At 35.5% G+C, this 18,026-nt stretch overlaps 1 protein-coding gene across 2 annotated transcripts in view; it reads right to left on the bottom strand.

Annotated features, from left to right (window-relative positions):
• HMGCLL1 (3-hydroxy-3-methylglutaryl-CoA lyase like 1) overlaps nucleotides 1-18,026 on the bottom strand; it is a 75,314-nt gene that overhangs the window by 43,400 nt on the left and 13,888 nt on the right. The window contains exons 2-5 of one of the 2 annotated variants that reach the window (XM_005518108.3): nucleotides 10,204-10,281; nucleotides 9,130-9,237; nucleotides 5,604-5,699; nucleotides 4,243-4,391 (exon numbers count right to left, since the gene is read on the bottom strand). In XM_005518108.3, coding sequence (XP_005518165.1) covers nucleotides 4,243-4,391; nucleotides 5,604-5,699; nucleotides 9,130-9,237; nucleotides 10,204-10,281 — 431 coding nt within the window. The remainder of the gene's footprint in view (nucleotides 1-4,242; nucleotides 4,392-5,603; nucleotides 5,700-9,129; nucleotides 9,238-10,203; nucleotides 10,282-18,026) is intronic. The other variant, XM_088052847.1, reaches the window with a different exon arrangement.

Raw genomic sequence — 18,026 nt, 5'->3', positions numbered from 1 at the left:
TGAAATGTCAGACTGCTTCTATAACCTCCCCGCCACAAGCATCTGAAATGTTGTAAACAGATTTACTTCCTGGATTTGGCATTCAAAACTGATGCTTCTTCTTTACTGTTATTTTTTCATTTCTTAACTAATTAGAAGTTTTAAGTCCACCTTCTAGACCTTTATTCTACTGCTGGGAGATCAACTATTAAAAAAGAATAATGTGAATTTTGAATCCTCTCCATATTCAGGCTTCTGCTATTTTTTTTCTGGTCTTCAGAATTCTACTCAAGAAAATACACCAGAGATTTAAAGAAAGTAGTGAAGTATATGGACACTAAACAATCCCTTTTGGTTATTATTTCTGAGCAATCATTCTGTCTCAATGCTTCCCACAGACTCCTGTAACTCTGCAACTCATGAGGACTGCACCTGAATGAGTATGAACAGGGAGGGACATCAGTCAAAATATCACAATACTTTGTAATTATTCTCTTTAAAATGTATTTGTCTAGAGTCTGATCCACGTACTATTTTATTTCTCATTAATTACTATTTTGACTCCTCAAAATCTTCCTGGTCTGGATTTTTTAAAAGTGTACTTAAAATCCAAATTTATGGGGTTAACCAGTTCTCTTTTATCTCCTAACTTATTATAGTGTTCAAACCCTTCTTTCCAATATTTTCATATACTGAAATTGAGGTTCAGTGGATACCAAGAATTATTGCCTCAGAAAGGGTTTTTTCTTATTAAATAAGGCTCCAAATTCTGCAATTTAGATTCTCAGCAGGTTTTTAGCAGATTGGCTACTTTATTATTGAGTTGTATTAGATCACCCTTGGAAAAATACCAGCAGCTCTCTCTTAAACATTTCAATTTGTTAAAGTGTAACATTCCTTCATCATCTTACCTCTTGTGCCTCAATCTCTATTTTTTAGGGGATAAATTAATTCTCAAACGAATATAATGTGATGAAGATACTCGTAACATTCACATAAATGTAGCTTCAATATACATATCCTCTCTATTTGGATCCTTTACTTCATTAGAATCCCACAAATTGAATTATTATGTTAATGGCTATTTAATTCTGAATGATTCACTTTTCCTAGCCCTGTAAGCCTAAGGAAGAAAGCTATAGCTGGAGTGCACTTACATAATTTCCATTCACAGATCTGAATCTGCTCACTTTGTAGCTTATCTGATATTAAGCAGTTCTCTGTTGAAGTGTTCTGTAACATACAGTGCTTGGCATGACAGACTCAATAAAGTTTTCCAGTATGTACTGTATGAAGTTTATCTTATGTTTGCATATTGCACTGAAATTAGAGATATCTGTACTGGATACACAAAATAAGTGCTTTCAAAATATTATCTCATTGTATATTCCCTGAGTTCAATTATCTCTTTTCTCTTCATCTCTGTAGCGTTTTGTTTGCATCACCACCTGGTTCTTGATATTCTTCCCTTTTATCTCTTTGTTCTGTTTTCATTCTTTATATTTTTTTTTCTGTACTGTTCTACAGTTTTTTGTTGTTTGTTTGTTTGTTTGTTTTTCTCTTCTTCTCTGTGAAGAAAAATAAAAGCCACACGGTTTGTCAGATAGTAGAAAATAAATGTTTGGGAATGTTGTAGAATCCTGTCATGGAAACAGTTACTTCCATCACATCAGCATATCAGTGCCACAATAATTGCTTCTGGTATGTTACAAATGCAGTACACGTAATCTGTCGGGGGGAAAAGCACCAAGCTGCCACTTTTTTAAACATGTGAAATATAGTGCACGGAAGACAAGTTAATATTTTAAGCAGAAAGCCAATCTACAGTAACCCACAGGGGCTTCTTCATCACCTACAATTTACATCTTATGGACAAGCTGAAAAGTCCCTTTTTTGACATCCTCTATAATAATCAAAAAACTTTGACAATACATAGGCTTTGAGGATTTCCTGGATGGTTGGTTGCCTACATTGTACCATTTAGTTGAATTTTATTAGTTAAATGCAAGAATATGAAATAGAAAGTATCTCCTGACATGCCTAGACATCTGATAAAAACAGAAAACAGAAGTTTAGTGTAAAAATGTTTGCAAGTGGATAAGGTTTGTTGCTATACACTTGCTGTTTGGCCTGAATTGACTGCCTACTCCTTTAGTCACACCTGTCTGAGACCTAAAGTTCAGACATCCCTGAGCTTAATCCTCCTGGAGAACTCAAATTGCTAGTTATGTTCTCAGATCAGAATTTAGTTTCAGAAAAAATGTGATAAACAGTGGTGGTAGAGAGATTTTAAGTAACAGGCCTCTTACACGAGAAGTTGCTCAGAGAGGCAAATCATGACTTTACTGGCAGATTAGCAACTGGAAAAAGTATTTAAACTCTCTTCACTGTAACTGTTACTATTTCTTAATACAGCAAATGTCCTTACTTCTCTATTTGGTGATTTTCCTCCTGAAATACACCCAGGCTAAAGAAAAACAACCCAAGCATTTATGAACAATCCTTGGTTAGCTCTTGTGTGTGTGTGAAAATCATGGAAGCACAGTATGGTTTGGGTTGAAAGGGACCTTAAAGATCATCTAGTTTCAACACCTCTGAAATGGGCAGGAACACCTCCATCCAATAGATCAGGTTGCTCAGAGCTACATCCAACTGGCCCTGAACAACACCTCCAGGGATGGAGCATCCACAACATCTCTGGGAAAACCTGTGCCAGTGCCTCATCACCCTCACAGTAAAGAATGTCTTCCTAGTGTTTAATTGAAACCTACTCTTTCATCTTGAAGCTTTTCCCTCTTGTCCTATCATTACAGTTCCTGGTGAAGAGTCCCCCTCTAGCTTCCCTGCAGACCTCTTCAGATACTGGAAAGTTGCTATGAGGTCTCCACAAAACCTCTTCTCCAGGCTGAACAGAGTCAGCTTTCTCAGCCTGACCTTGAACCATGCTTCAGTACCTCTGCTGGACTTGCTCCAACAGTTCTATCTTGTCCTTCTTGTGCCAGGGGAACAGGATGCTATGCAGCACTCTAGGTGGCATCTCATCAGAGCAGAGTGGAGGGGCAGAATCTCCTCCCTCACCCTGCTGGCCATGCTGCTTTTGATACAGCCCAGGACACAATTGGTTTTCAGGGCTGTGAGCACAAACTGCTAGGCTCAGGTTTTTTGCCAATCATCATCCACAAATCCTCGGGTTGGACAAGATGGTCTCCAGAGTCTTCTCTCAATCTAAACCATACTGCTGTTCTGTGATCCTCTGGGGCAGAGGTATAACCAGAAATCAGATTTCCTGTTCTTAAGGCAAATGCCCAAACAACGACACACTGCTGTGGAAAAAAAAGCGTGCAGTAGCATTACCTCATCACTATTTCTGGAAAAAAGGGAGAAACCAGTATTTATTTGCAGACTGATTTTAAAGTACTTAGTCTCTGAGGTATCTACCTCTACCTATTTTTAAGCCCAGGTATTTTCTGAGCATGATGTAATTTAAACTACTAGCAATCCTAGTAGATTAGGATTAAGCAGATTCTAATCCTAGTAGATTAGATTAGATTCTCTGCTGAATTTCCCCTTGAATCTATATGAGCCCTTCTACATCACAAGGACCTTCACAAATAACCATAAGGACCTTCCCAATTACTCTTAGGTAAGTAGTTCTTACCTGTGATGCAAAAGAAAATGGAAATGAAAATCTATACTGTTCAAAGGTGAGTACCATTCAGGATAATTTTAAATTAAAAAATAAATGCTGGACAATTCTTGAACTTTCATGAACTAGAGACTCAAAAAATTCAATGTCTGGGTTTTCAAAATAATTTATACATAGAAAAAGTCTTTTCTTTGGAGTAAATTTGTTTTCTCACTTTTATACCTTGATGCTGCAATGTATGTAGTGATATATTATGAATTCTACAATAAAATAAAAATTTGTAGGGCATTTTATTAAGGTACCAGAGTTACGAATTCTCAACAGCACAAAAGAAATTTTATTGTCATCTGTGATAGTAAAAATTAATTAGAATAATGAACTTTCATAAACACAGCCTTCATTTTTCAACTTCCACAGCAAAAGAGTCACCATCAGTAGCTAAAAATGCAAAAATAACTAAGCATATTCAATCTTAAAAATAAAAATCACAGAAAAGATGATTATTACAATTCATCTAAATTGTAAAAATTTGGTGATAAACTTTTCTACTGGTACCAAATAGCCCCTGTAACAATGACTCCAGTCACTCTGTATTACTTCAGAATCTGTATATTTACCCACGCACTGGAATATTCATATTCCTTGCAGATTTAGTGACTTCTTCAAACCTTTCCATGCTTTCTTCAATTGAACAATTAATATTCATTTTGTTAAAAGATTCAGACGCTGCACCAAATACTGAGACTTCTGTAGCTCCTGCTGCAATCTAAAAAATACATTTAAAGAAAACAGAATCATAACGCTGTATTAAAGTATTAGATTAGGCATTTAATTCTGTATAGCATTCTAAAATTTTAAAGTACATTAAGCATATCATCCATATCTAAAATCTAACTTTAATTCCAATTTTTTTTTAAGCTAGAGCATACAGATAGATCGAATAAAATTTTGTGATCACTCACTATGGAATATTTTCTGCCTCTTCTTAGCAATTAGTTAAACGTGTTTAAATTATGAATGACAAAGGTAATAATATGTAAGAAATCACATGAATCACCTATACAAATAACAATGATTGATATCTACATTCATCTTTTCAGAAAAGGAAAAGATCATACAACAACTCTCACACTGTCTGTTCCTCCTGAATACCAGGAAGTCATTCTTGGGAAAGCTCTCTGTGTGCATGTGCCTAGAGCAGCAACAATAACCAACAGGGATTTTCTTGTTAGAGCCAACTCTAGGATCAAGGGCTCCATTGGTCTTGGTGTCACAGTCAATAAGGATAATATGGAAAATGTGTACATGAGAGTCTGCTGAGAGAAGTCTCAGAGCAAACACCAGTCTAGAAAATGTGTAAATGTGGTGACTTCACTGAACAGGCAATTAGCCTGAGCTTGTATTCAGTACCTCAGTAAATCAACTAACATGAGGCAAACTAGAAGGCTGAAAGCCAGCTGATAGAAGAAAACATTTAAGCTTAGGAGAATAGTCAACTAACTCCCACTCTCCAGTCAGAATAACACTCTTCAATGAAAACATATGAAGTTTTTGCATTTACTCTCTGCAGGGTAATGTCTAAAATTCAGCAACAGAGACAATTCAGAGACAAATATTCTTTCAAACAGAGGGAAAAAAACATCAGCAAGGAAGAATGCAGGAATAATCTACAACTATTGTTTCATTGTTTTCCCTTCATTATATCACTAAATACAGGACAGAGATAAAGCACAATTAATTAAACTCATACAGGCTACCATAGAGGCAAAGTTGTAGCACTATAATCTGTCTGTCAATACTTAAGTCAGCTATGCACAGGTTTCTGTTTTAACAGATATCTCATTACAGGAACTGAATTTTTCAGTGAAAAAAACCTACAGCTTACTTCTAACATTAAAAAGCTAGTTTCTGGTACTGAACAGAAAGTATCTGCAACATAAAAGAGGTAAATATGGACAACTCTTATGAAGGCACTTACAGCAGAATGAAAACCTTGAAGATTAGGTGTAAGAACGGGATACTGTACTCCAGGATGCCGCTCAATACCACTCATTACTTCTTTGTGATCTGCCATCTAAAATAATTTGTATTGATCAACAGTTATTTTCTGATTTTACATAGCTAAATAGAAATTTACTCAGACTGTGGTTGTGCCTTCATTACTTGTATAGTTCATACAAAAGGTCTAACAATATAGGGGTTAAACTGACTTTATACAAATACTCTTTTTTAATTTCTTAATTTCTGACTATTTGTTTTGTGATCTTTTTAGATCTATATGATTATAGAACTGCTATACTAGGGCTAAGACTTCTACAGTGTTCCTTTGTTTGTATTTGTAAAAATATAATGTGCATCATAAATGGACAGACATGATCATGCTGTTCATAAAGTGTTACAGCAACCTGTATTTTGCTTCACTGGACTTAATAGGTGAAATTAACAGAATAGCTGAGATTTAAAAATCATAGAAATCTTGAAAACTTCAGCACTGATAAATGCAACTTTACAATGTTAAGCATAACTGAACTTGAATTACTCAATACTGTAATCAGAACATTTGAAGACTAAACATGTCTATTCTTAAGAATAAAGCAAAATCCAGTTGTCCACATAGTGCAATGTTTTAATATATTCAGAAGTTTCTTTCTAAAGAATAAAATACTTCTTTATTATAGCAAAAATCAGAGTACTTGTTTTCCTTAGTCTCCCCTCACAAAATAAAATCTGCCTTTTTAAGATACTCTTACATTTTTCTCATACATTCAAGATTAAATATACTCCCTGTACTGTATGAAGAAGATGAATTAAACACTTACTCATTTAATAAAAGGCAGATTCTTTAGATAAGCACATTTTCTTTAAAGAAGTGGGTTAAAACCGAATTTTTTCTATGGTGTGCATACCTGAAAACAATACAATTAATAAAACATATCCCTCTTATTTAATGTCTTAAAGATTCTGAGTTTTAAAAAAAGAATAGTGCATTTTAAATGCTTTTTAAATGAGTTCTCATAGAAGCAATCTCTCAAGCAAACACTATTATGTTGGATTTCTGTTTCTTTCCACACTGGTGAAAAGTATTTTGAGAAGTACCATGTGAAAATATACATGAACTACAGAGTTTTTATTACTCCTTACTTTCAGCAGATACGTTATTGATAGCTATGTAGTACCACAATTCTAAATACATGATATTAAATTATAAAACATTATTAGCTAAGAATACTAATTATAACCTGGAATCTTCCTGTCACTGGCTTCCTTCTATGAAAATGAATGGATTAAAAATATCAGAAAAATCCATGTATTCATCTTCAAATATAAACCCAACATGTATCTATAAGGAAGTGGATACATGGTGCAAGAAGTGTTTTAAAGCAAGACACAACTTGTTTCTTATCAGGAAACAAGTGATAGCACAAAACTTTTTGTATTTGCTACTATGTGAATTAAATTGGTCTGATAACATCACAAAAATCTCTGTTAGTATTTTAGGAACAATTTTTCATTCCTCAATTTAATATAAGTAATAGCTACATTTCTCAGGGCAAAAAAGAATGTCTGAAACCAAATGATAAATTAAATGGTGAATGCTGGAATTAAATTCACTCTCCACAATTATAGCCTGTCTTAAAATATACTGGAAAACCAAAATGATACTTTTTCAACCAGTATAAACCTGCCAAATCCAAATAATACTATATGTATTGAATCTGTCCCATTGTTATTTTTCCTGTAAGTAAAATCCCAACTTTGCACATATTGCATGTTATAAGATTTTAAATTGTAATAATATATTTCTTTTCCCAATTTCTTAAAAAATAAGCTTCCTAATAGTAGATATTTATACTTTTTAGCTGTTTATGTTATAGGCGTGGGATCCTGTTTTATATGGCACCTTGCTACTGCTAAACTTTTTCTTTTAGATTTTTCAGTAAAAAAAAAATCTTTGCCAAAAACAACAGTGGATGGGAAACCATAAAATACCATTTTAAATACGAAAATGGTATAAAATACTAAAACCAGAAATAAGTGAATGAGTGATCTAAACCCTCATAGTAAATTCTATTCCCATGACCTATGAAAAAAAGAAAGAGCAAAGAAAAAGTCAAGAGTGCACTCTCTGTCAAAGCAACACAATCTTATCTTTTAAATAAAAATAAAAAAAAAACCTCTAATAAATAAATAAATAATAAAAAACACTAATTAAGCTATTAAAACAAAGTATTCAGACATGGATTTAAGACAAGAAGGGATTGCTCATTTTCTTCTAATCTGACAAACCTGTGATAATTTTGGTCCTTGTAAAGGCTCACAGGAGAAGGAAATAATTAAGAAAGGAAGAAATACACCTTTGCTTCAGACTTGTTATTCTAACATTTAAAAAACTATATTATTCTCTGTTGCAGTAACTCGCAAAGTGTGATGGCACTTAGAAAAACTTAACCTTTTCCAGTTTAGCAGACAAGATATCATTGCCCCTGTACTGACGCCAAAGAAATTCTGCATTGTCACTCTTCTGTTGGCCTTTACTATTATCTTTCTTCTAGACTCTTCCCTGGTGACCCTGAGAGCACTTAAATAAAGCAAAGGAGTCCCTCAGAGTGTTGTACAATTTGCTTTGCTAACTCATGAAGAAGCATGGCTGTACTATGCTTTTCTCGGAGAAAAGCCTAGAATACAGTCCAGGTCCAGAATCTATTCTCAGTTTAAAATGTAAAAAAAACTTTATCTGCATTTTGTCAGATGTGCAACATGCAACAGACATTGTCAAAATGGAAGTATTTTCTCAAATCAATTAACTTCTTGTTTTAATTTTTAAGTAACTTCTATGCTCCTTGTCCAATATAAAGTATTCAAATGCTCCTGTACAAACAAGTGTGCAGTTTCTTGAAGAATAGTTTAAATTACATATACAAGAATTTCCTTATTTGCAGAAAATAATTAATTTGCAATTAATTATTCTAACACAAACAGGTGCTAAATATCAAACTTCAGAACTAAGCCTGAATTTGCAGTGTTAAATCTCAAATGGAAACATGGCAATCTAATGCCAATGCAGTTCTGCTGCCAATTCAAGAAAGGCTAGGTTTCTGCTGCATTCTAGCAAATGTAAAAATTAATTCTAGAAAAATAATAAGCAAATTATTACAATCTTACAAAAAATTAAGTGTAGTTGCTGCTAGAGTGGTAGAACTCCAAAATAAGTAATGTGCCTTACTACTACATATACAGAAGTCCCAAATTTAGATCTTCCAATCACATTTCCAAATGTGGAAAACTGTATTTCATTTAGAGTAAAAGAAAATAACGTATAGTAATTGTTTTTTTTTACATGAATGACTACTAGTTTTAGAAGAGTAGCAAAGAAGTAGGAACAACATTAAATTATATTAATGTTGTCCCACCATTCCAAATCTCTATTTTCAAATTAATGTTACATAAATAAATGGAATGTCACTTAAACTGAAATAGTTCTGAATGAAGCTGATTTTGCATACCTGAGGCACCCATTTGGATGAAACAAAACTGGTCACTTCTATTGCAGGCAGGCCTGTTTTGGAAAGCTGGTTGATGAACTCAATTTTTGTATCAGTTGGGACTATCATCTACAGAGATGAAGATACACTTTAGCAAAGTATTTCATGCATAAGAAACTTTTGTAAAACAAATGTTTCCAGTACATAATCAACACTTTTTTAAAAATAATTAACTAGACTTACACATTTTACCATAATTACCATTTCCTTAAAGAAGGAAGTATAAGGAAGGTACTAGGCAGTATACAATGATCTTACTCCATTTTCTGTCCATCACAAAAGGAAGCACTTCTGTGTAATTTGTTATAGACCTGTCCTCGTTATTTCTTATTAACTAAACACCAAACTAGCAAGAACTGACAAAGGAAATACTAACAGTGTGACCAGCAAAAAATGGGAAAAAAGTTGCACAGCTGAGGCAGAGTAACTCTTATTCTGCTAATACCACTAGTATCTCTGATATCAGTAACGATATATGTGATCTTATCCTCCCATTTGTGGAAATAGATGACAGTTTCTACACATGTACCCATAATCTCTTTCAGTCTTCTTCCATGCTTCCCTACCAAGCAATTTCCCTTCCCCTCCCTTCAGGCAAATAATGCTATCAAAAGAGCAATATTTTTTTTCCCCTGTCTCTCCAGCAAGAAGCATGACAAAACCTATTTCACTATTCCTTCTACATAACACTTGAAGCAGAAACACAAGTTACAAAGACAGCCAGTGTTTCATAGTTACCAATTATGGCACTGACAGAATGTTACTGACTGACAAGACAAATTCCAGTAAAAAGAAATGTTGAGTAACAGAAAGGCTAGATAGCCAAGTATAGAAAGAAATTATATGATCTGAAAGCTGGGTAAATAGGAATACACTTTCATTCTAATATAAAGGAAAGTTATCAATATGAAAATAGATATATTTACCATTATAAAATTAAAGAAACATAATTAGCAGGATGGACATGTTCTACACAATGAAAATAATGCTAACATCCAAGTCAAAGCACACACAAAATAGAAAGAGAAAAGTTACCTTTTCATTTTGTAAACCATCCCTCGGCCCAACTTCTACAATCTTTATGTACTCAGGCAGACCAGATGCTTGAGGTTCCTGAAATAAAAATCAATACTGAAATAAAAACCCATTAAGGTCACCAAGATCAAAAGGTACAGCTTGTACTTGTCCTTTTATATGTTTCAGGGTATAAAGTTACATTATCAACATTAAGTTTGCTCAGCGCATTTAAAAATCTGTGAGAGTATGTTCCACACCTTGACCTAAGGAATAAAAGTTAAAAACAGGAGTTAGTGAATGTTCCATTGCTCCTTTTTGGTCACAAAATTTTATTAAAAATGTATATAGAACCTTAAATGAACATTGAGTTTTACAGAGAGAAATATTTCCATTTCAAAAATCTTTCCAATGAACAATCCAGTCCTCCAAACTTATAACTGAATGTTCTCAATTTAACTAAACAGGTACTTCTCTGTAAACGTTTGCAAGACTTGGCTATAAATCTGAAAAGAACATAGCAGTCAAGAAATGTTAAAGAGATTATTAATGAAAAATTAAAGTTATTTCTCTGACTGAAAATGAAGGTTTTAAAAAAGGATTTAAAGGAGAACAAGGAAAGCCTCTAGTACAAAAGAAGAATTTTTCAGGTGTAGAGCAGCTATGGAAAGGCAAGAGGCCGACAGAGACAAGAGGGAAGGAAGGCAGCAGTAAGGTCAAAGGGCTAAGGAGAGTATGGGGAACTGGAGGGGGAGGAAGGAGAAATTAGAACAGGAAAGCAGGTGAAGGGAAATGAAACTTCCTTTTTTATTATTTAGCTGCTCTGTGATTGAATCAAGTTGACAGGTGCGGCAGTTAATGTAAACTGGACCTATAAATCCTGAAACAGTTCAGAGCAGTTGGCTGGATTAAACCCCAAAAGCTGTGTACCCTTAAAAACACACCCCATGGCTAATTTGGGGCATGCTGCCCATGCTCAGGAGTGGACAGGAGAGACACAGGCAGCCTTGCCAGAAGCTCTGGAAATTTGCTGTTTTCTGTATTGCACTGAGGACAGAAGCCAAACCAGTTCTCCATTCCAGTGTTGAAAGCCTGAGCTGGGATTAGCATGAGCTACCTGCAGGACAGCTGCTCCACTGAACCCACCACCTCTCCTGGGATTTTAACACCACTGGAAGGGTGACACTGTCAGCTCAGGGAGACAGCTCCTGGCCGTGGGAGTAACAGCTCCTCCAGACCGGAGACGCTCCGTAAATACAGCCACTAATCTCACAACATCCACAGCCAAAGGAAAACCCCATATTTTACTCCTCCCTGACTAGTATCATCAGGGTTGTTCTAACCACACAGCAGCTAATTTCTCCTCACTAATGGAAAATGAGCATGCCTATGAGCACCCTTGGTTTCTCCCTGCATTCTTGGTGCCTGTGGGCAGTTCTCTGCAGGACTTGCCAAAATACAATAAATGTATTTCAGACCATTTAATGTGTATTTATCTGAGCCCGGTAAAAAGAATGGGAAACAGCTGTATAGCATCTATTTGATCACATGGAACATCTGGTAAGTTGAAACTCTGTCAGGCCCTGCTAAGCCCACACTCACTGACAGTATAAACCTACTTAAATGTGAAGGTAAAACCTTCACATCTGCTGCATATTGTTCCTCTTAAGTTATTTTCACAAATATGGCACTGCTTCAGCACTAAGGGCATAAATCTGGGTTATTTCATGATTATCAGATCCTTCTTGTTGCAAGACAAATGCCACAGCTGCACTATGAGTGAAGCTGTGACTGGAAAATAAAAAGAGAGCTAAGATAGATTATGTGAACCAAAGCATAATTTAGAGCATGGAAAATGTCCATAAACTTTGAGAAAAAAAGTGTTCATTTTCTAGACCAAATCTTGTAAATCCTGTTTAGTGCCTACTGTGGCAAAATTTTGTGGATGTGAAGAGCTGTACTTGTCTTTTCAGAACAGTTCACACAGACACATCAGGTGATGTCTGCAGCCCTTGGAGTTCATAGGGGTCAAAAGTTTGGAGGGCATATTGCAGAAAGGCATTCAAGTATTGGTTTTATTTTCTGTCTGTGATACTAGATAAACAATCTCTCTGGAACCATAGTCCAGGCCTCTCAGCCCCTGATTTTCTCTATAGCCTTCCTGTTCACCAGTCAGTCTCAACTTCAGTTCACTGTTCACCAAGTGAGAACAACACTGAGAACCACATAGGGAATGATTCCCACATACTGGAAACTCAAGGCAATACTATAGACAAATTTGTATACCCTTCAAGCTGATGAACTTACAACAGCTTAGAGTAAACTTGGCTCTGAGTCCAGAAGAGTCTTGTTTTGCATTGAATTTAATCTAATTTTATTTATGGTACCTTGATTGCTCCTATCTTCAATGTTACTCAGTTTCTCCTGTGTGGCATCCAATGTTGTACTGAAAATGTCTCCTGTCCTTCTGTTATCAGCAGATATTACCACCTTGATACTTTCTTGTGAAAACTTTTGGACTAACATCATTACCTTATTTTAGTACAAACATATATTATCTCAAAAAAAATAGATTAGAAGAAAGATGTTTTAAAAAATCATGGAGAAACTCCACCAGCAATGTCTTTCCAGTCTAATAAATCTGCTTTCAATATTATCTCCTATTTCCTCCTCAGCCAGTTTCTTATTCATCTCACAAATTCTGTTCTGATCATCCTTCTCACCAGCATAACTAATAATTTCTCTTGTGCTTCATTCCTAAAGCTCAGATAAGAAGCAAGTCAAAGACAGGCAGAACACTTAGGTTCAAATCCCGGTGTACTACTTATACATTTTACAGTCCATTGCTGCTGGATAGAACTCAGAAAAAAATTGGAGACTTATTATAAAAGTATGTGTACCATCTTCTGCTAAAGTGACTAGCAGTTTTCTATGATGTGGCCCAAGTTGAATCCAAGGAGTAAAGGAATCTCACCTGTCCTGTGAATAATCTGTAACTCTTGGGACATTCTTCCAAGAGAGAAAGAAATAAGTACTTGACAAAGCTGTTGGGAAGAAAGAGGAGACTCCACTTTCTAGGAAGTTTTCTGATCATAGTTGCACACTTGCAGAATATCTGGACATTACTTAAATAACATCTGAAGAAATCACCTGAGTCACGAGTCACATTCTGTGCCAGGCTCAATGCCATCTGCACTCACTAGTCAAGCTCCAAATGTACAGAACACACTGAAGTCTGTAAGAACTTAGGCAGAGTTTAAACACTTATCTGTTTACTACCTGGATGGCATCAGTCCATTGAATTGAAGGACTCATTTCCCCAAACTCTAACTGGAGCATTTCAAATGTACAGCACACCCTTGGGTAAAAGGGATGATTTTCTGAACCAGCGAGACCAACTTAGAGAATTTCAACTCCTTTAAGTATGGTATTAAATGCCCCACAGATAATAATTAGAAAATAGAAACAGAAAAATGAAAACAAATTTCTATATTTTCAATGAATGAGAAATTGTGAACTTTGCAGAAATACACAAGTACCAATTTTAGTACAACTAAACATTCCAGGTATACAATTTTGTTTCAGAAAAAATATTTACTAACTTGAACTATATGAACTGTTTTTATGTAACAATATATGAAAAGTAGTAATGGCAAATACTTAGGGGTGACTGCTCTCTGTTAAAAAAGTACCATGTTTAAAATATCAAAAAGGAAATAGTTGACATAAAAGACTAAGAGCCTGGAAAATTTTTTTTTCCATGTATCAAGTCTTGCCAAGGGAGCACAAAAAGCATATAAAACCACAAAAAAAAAACCTGCCTCCCTCAAAACAGAATGCAGCCAAAGAGTATTTTTAAAAGAAATAGAAAAAGGAAAACCAAACCATTTAGCTTGAGACATTGAATGCCAAATTTCTCCATGGAAACATTTTCTCCCAACTATAAATAGCTGCAATTCAGGTTCATTATAGAAAACCCTAGTAACTTTTAATTAAAGCAGTAAAATCTCCCTAATGTAACAATAAATGTAAACAAATTAAATAAACACACCTTTTAAGCTCTGTCACTATTTCATTACTTCTACTAAAGGTGCTGAGATTCCTTCAGCTTTCTGATTTTTATTCCATGAAGGTCATTCATAAGGACAGACACAGCAATAGCAAATATTCCCTAGAGCTTCTCAAAAGTAACTGAAAAACATAAAAAAGAAGGATCTGGAGGTTCAAGTCTTTTCAATCCTTCTAACCAAGCAAGATAAAGTTCTGCTTTCCTTTTCCACAAGGTGGTGTTCTGGCACAGAGGACAACTGAACAAAGGTAGGTCCATCTTGTACAAAGAACAACTCAGGAAAACAGTTTTCAACAAGAATCAGCAGAGAGGTGGCATCAAACTCCATAATGCATATCTGCAGTGACATGGAAAAATACCCAAAAAACCAGGAGAAGGCTCTATGATAAATAATATGATTGCTGGAAGGAGAACAAAGAAAACTGGTCAATCTTCTGAACACATAGATGTCTCTAAACTTTACAAGACCTAGAGGAAATAAACGGGAAGAAATTAAAATCCTTGTTGACATAGTTCACACTACTAGAAGGCAGATATAAAACATATTCATTCCCATCTTAACTAGATAAAAAATGGAGAAGATTCAAAAAACAGTGGGATGCACCTGAGGAATATCCCTCAGTAAAGATAAACTGAGCATTCTTTAACTGCTGCTGTATGCTGCTGACGTGACCACTCAGTGAAGAATAGCCATGAATGGACCATGACTAGCAAAAACACTCAACCTCAGATAATCTTTCTTCAAATGAAGTTTTCTTATGATATCACTTTATATGCATGACCTGAATATTAACACAGACATACCCCAAAAATTCCATTGACATACCAGATGTGTTTCAATAACAGCAATACATAAGATAACACTTAGGACCCTCCATATTGTTTCTGATGCTAAGTAAAAAAATGAAATGGCAAAATTGATCCTGGGCTATAAACTAGATGTCATAGATAAAACAGTAGCCTGGCATTTAATGAGTAGAAATATTGGGACTTCTTACTCCAAAAAATAATTCAGTCAACAGAGACATGTCCAAAATATAAAAAGCAAGTAAATCATCACAGAATATAATTAGTTAAGAGCAGAGATAACTTATCTGAAATAAACCAAATAATTGTTGAGGTCAGAAGGCCTGTTTGAGCTCATGAAAGAGTAGTGATTTACATATATCAAGAGATTGTCTGAATTGACAGAGAATTCACTGTAGGGATTGCTATGGTAAAGTATTGGTCCTAAGATTCTTGATGTCATTTACGTTAATTATTAAAATCCAATATAATCTGATAGTACACTACTTATTGTTGCAGAGTTGTTTGCATTCTTACAAATGTAAGAAATATGATTTTAAACAGAAAGAAATTTAACTGAGCTACAAGAATTATGCTTATGCTGCTGGAGTGGCCAGTTGTTTGCTCTAATCCTGCTGACAAAGAGGACTTTAATGGTAAAGGCAAAGGTGATAAATTACAAATAATATTAACTAATAAACAAATAAAGAAAAAAAACTATTACTTCTATTAAGAAAATAGAAATTAAGACTTGGAAAAAAAATCTGACAAGTATTCTGATGAGCTGGCAAATCAAAAGGTAGCAAATTACATTAATAATGAATGCCCAAAAGACTGAAGAAAAATGTTGCCATATTAAGAATACTATTCTTATACAAAACTACAACATTCAAGTCACACTCAACTGCACTACTCATGAACACAACTACAAGTTTTAAAAAGCAATAGAATAGGTCTTCTAAAGCTACAGCAGACAAGGTATTCAGATCAAGATTAAGAAACCGCACCTCACTGCTGTTGTCTACATAGACCTACCTGGAGTCATTCTGGATGACTTCAAGAGTTCTGGCCTCTAAGTACTGCTCAGAAAGGGAAGGGTCCCACTTTGTCCATTTAATGCAGGTCTCATTTCAAATCTGTCAAGATGCCTTTAAACTGGCAGGCACTTGAAATGGCACTAGAACATGTTTGACAACTAACTGAGCATCTAAATGGTCCCCCCATGCACGTTTATGAAGGCAGAACAGATGTCTAAATTGCCATTTCCACTGAAGAAGCTCCAATATGGCTGATGGAGATAAAAAATAAGTCAGGTCATCCTAAGGTTCACACCTAGTGGCTGATGATCTCAATTGCCAGGTATGTTTAACTGCTAGGAGACTGAATGACACTCCAGAAGGGCACAAGTGTCTTGTGCATTTTTCAATCCATAGAATATCACTACACCAGAAAGACGTCTCATGTATTGTTTCAAATGGCATTAGGCACCTAAGCTTCGGCAATTGAGTCCTGTCCCATGACTGCAATGGCTATCACAGGAACTTCAGATAGAACTGTACATAGCTACTTATGTCTTAATTCAGGTGCTGTAATCTCAAGGAAACATTTCCTTCATATGAACTAGGTATCATCTATAGATGATTTCAAGAGAAATCAGAGGAACTTCTTTGAGTTCCTCATTCCTTCAGTAGGGAATATATTCTTTCCATCATTCTAAATCAAGTTTTCAGTCTTCCTTGCTGACATAATTCCCAATCCATCCTGCTGCTGATTTCACCTTTGCCATTAAATTCTCCCTCACTGAAAAACTCAAAGGCATATAAATATGTAGAAGAAAGGATGAAACTTCACTGTTCGCAGCAGACAATCCAAAATATACTCTATGTAACTGTCACCTTAAACATCAACAATTTTCCAGGTACATGAAAGGCATCATATAGCACGTGGATACTTAGGTAGCATCAGGCCAATAAAGATACTAAGTCATTTCAGACCATCTCTTTGGAGCAATTGGTATGATCTCCATTCTTCTGCCCAAACAACACCTTAGAAGCAAATCAGACCAATTTAATTCTTGCCTTCTTGTTTTCCCGTGACTCCTCTGTAAACAGAGAATTCACAGTGATCCAAACCTAGACCCATGGACCAAGTTTGCAGTTTGACCCTGGATCTCTCTCATCACTATGGACCTGCCTGAGGGGTACAGGGTTGCATGGCCAACTCTGCTTACCTCCACTGGACAGAAGCCAGACCATGACCCAATGACCTGCACTCCCAGCTGTAACCTTGGACTTCCTTTAGCATCACAAACTCGCCCAAATGACCTGGACTTGTGCTTGAACCCTCTCTAGGCCCACCCTCTAGGATACAACCTCTAGGCCTACCCTTCACATCCTACTTAGCTCCCATGGAATGCCTGGAGACCTGCCTGTTACCACCCTCAGGTCCCTCCCTTAGGGAGCTGCTGGCCCTCACCTCTCCCTGACAGAGGAATTTCTTATTCTAGAGTTCCTTGTAATATCTGAACCTTGTTCCTTAACATCCAGTTCAGATATATACTCCTTGAGTATTTCTGTACCCCAAGTCAAACAGGCTGGGATTAGAATGCAGCCTATTTCTCCCTTTCTTTGCCCCTTTCTATCAGTTGCATCTGAAACAAAAGTGTAGTAGTTGTTAATACCTAGCACCCTAAGGATAAGCTTTGTTGATGGAGGCCAGAAATACCACACTTTTCAATTTAGAGTAGCAGCACTCATAAAATACATCTGAACATTAGTGTTTTGTGTATTAGCTCTTTCTGATTTATCTCCTTATCCACTGGAGGATACAGCTATCAGATGTTATGACAGTAAACCCAAATAATAATGTTTTATTCAAGCAATGAACAAGGGTTTGACATGAAAAAATACAATGAAATCCAATAGTAAAAGAGCTCTGTCTGATACACAAACAGAACCATGTTTATAAAAGAGAAAACTTTGGTATAATA

Source organism: Pseudopodoces humilis, chromosome 3 (genome assembly GCF_049639895.1).
Source record: "Pseudopodoces humilis isolate 2021_Gansu_Grassland_sample_001 chromosome 3, ASM4963989v1, whole genome shotgun sequence".
Lineage (NCBI taxonomy): Eukaryota > Metazoa > Chordata > Aves > Passeriformes > Paridae > Pseudopodoces > Pseudopodoces humilis.
The sequence above is the reverse complement of the archived record's forward strand: the minus strand, read 5'-3'. Positions and strand labels throughout refer to the sequence as shown.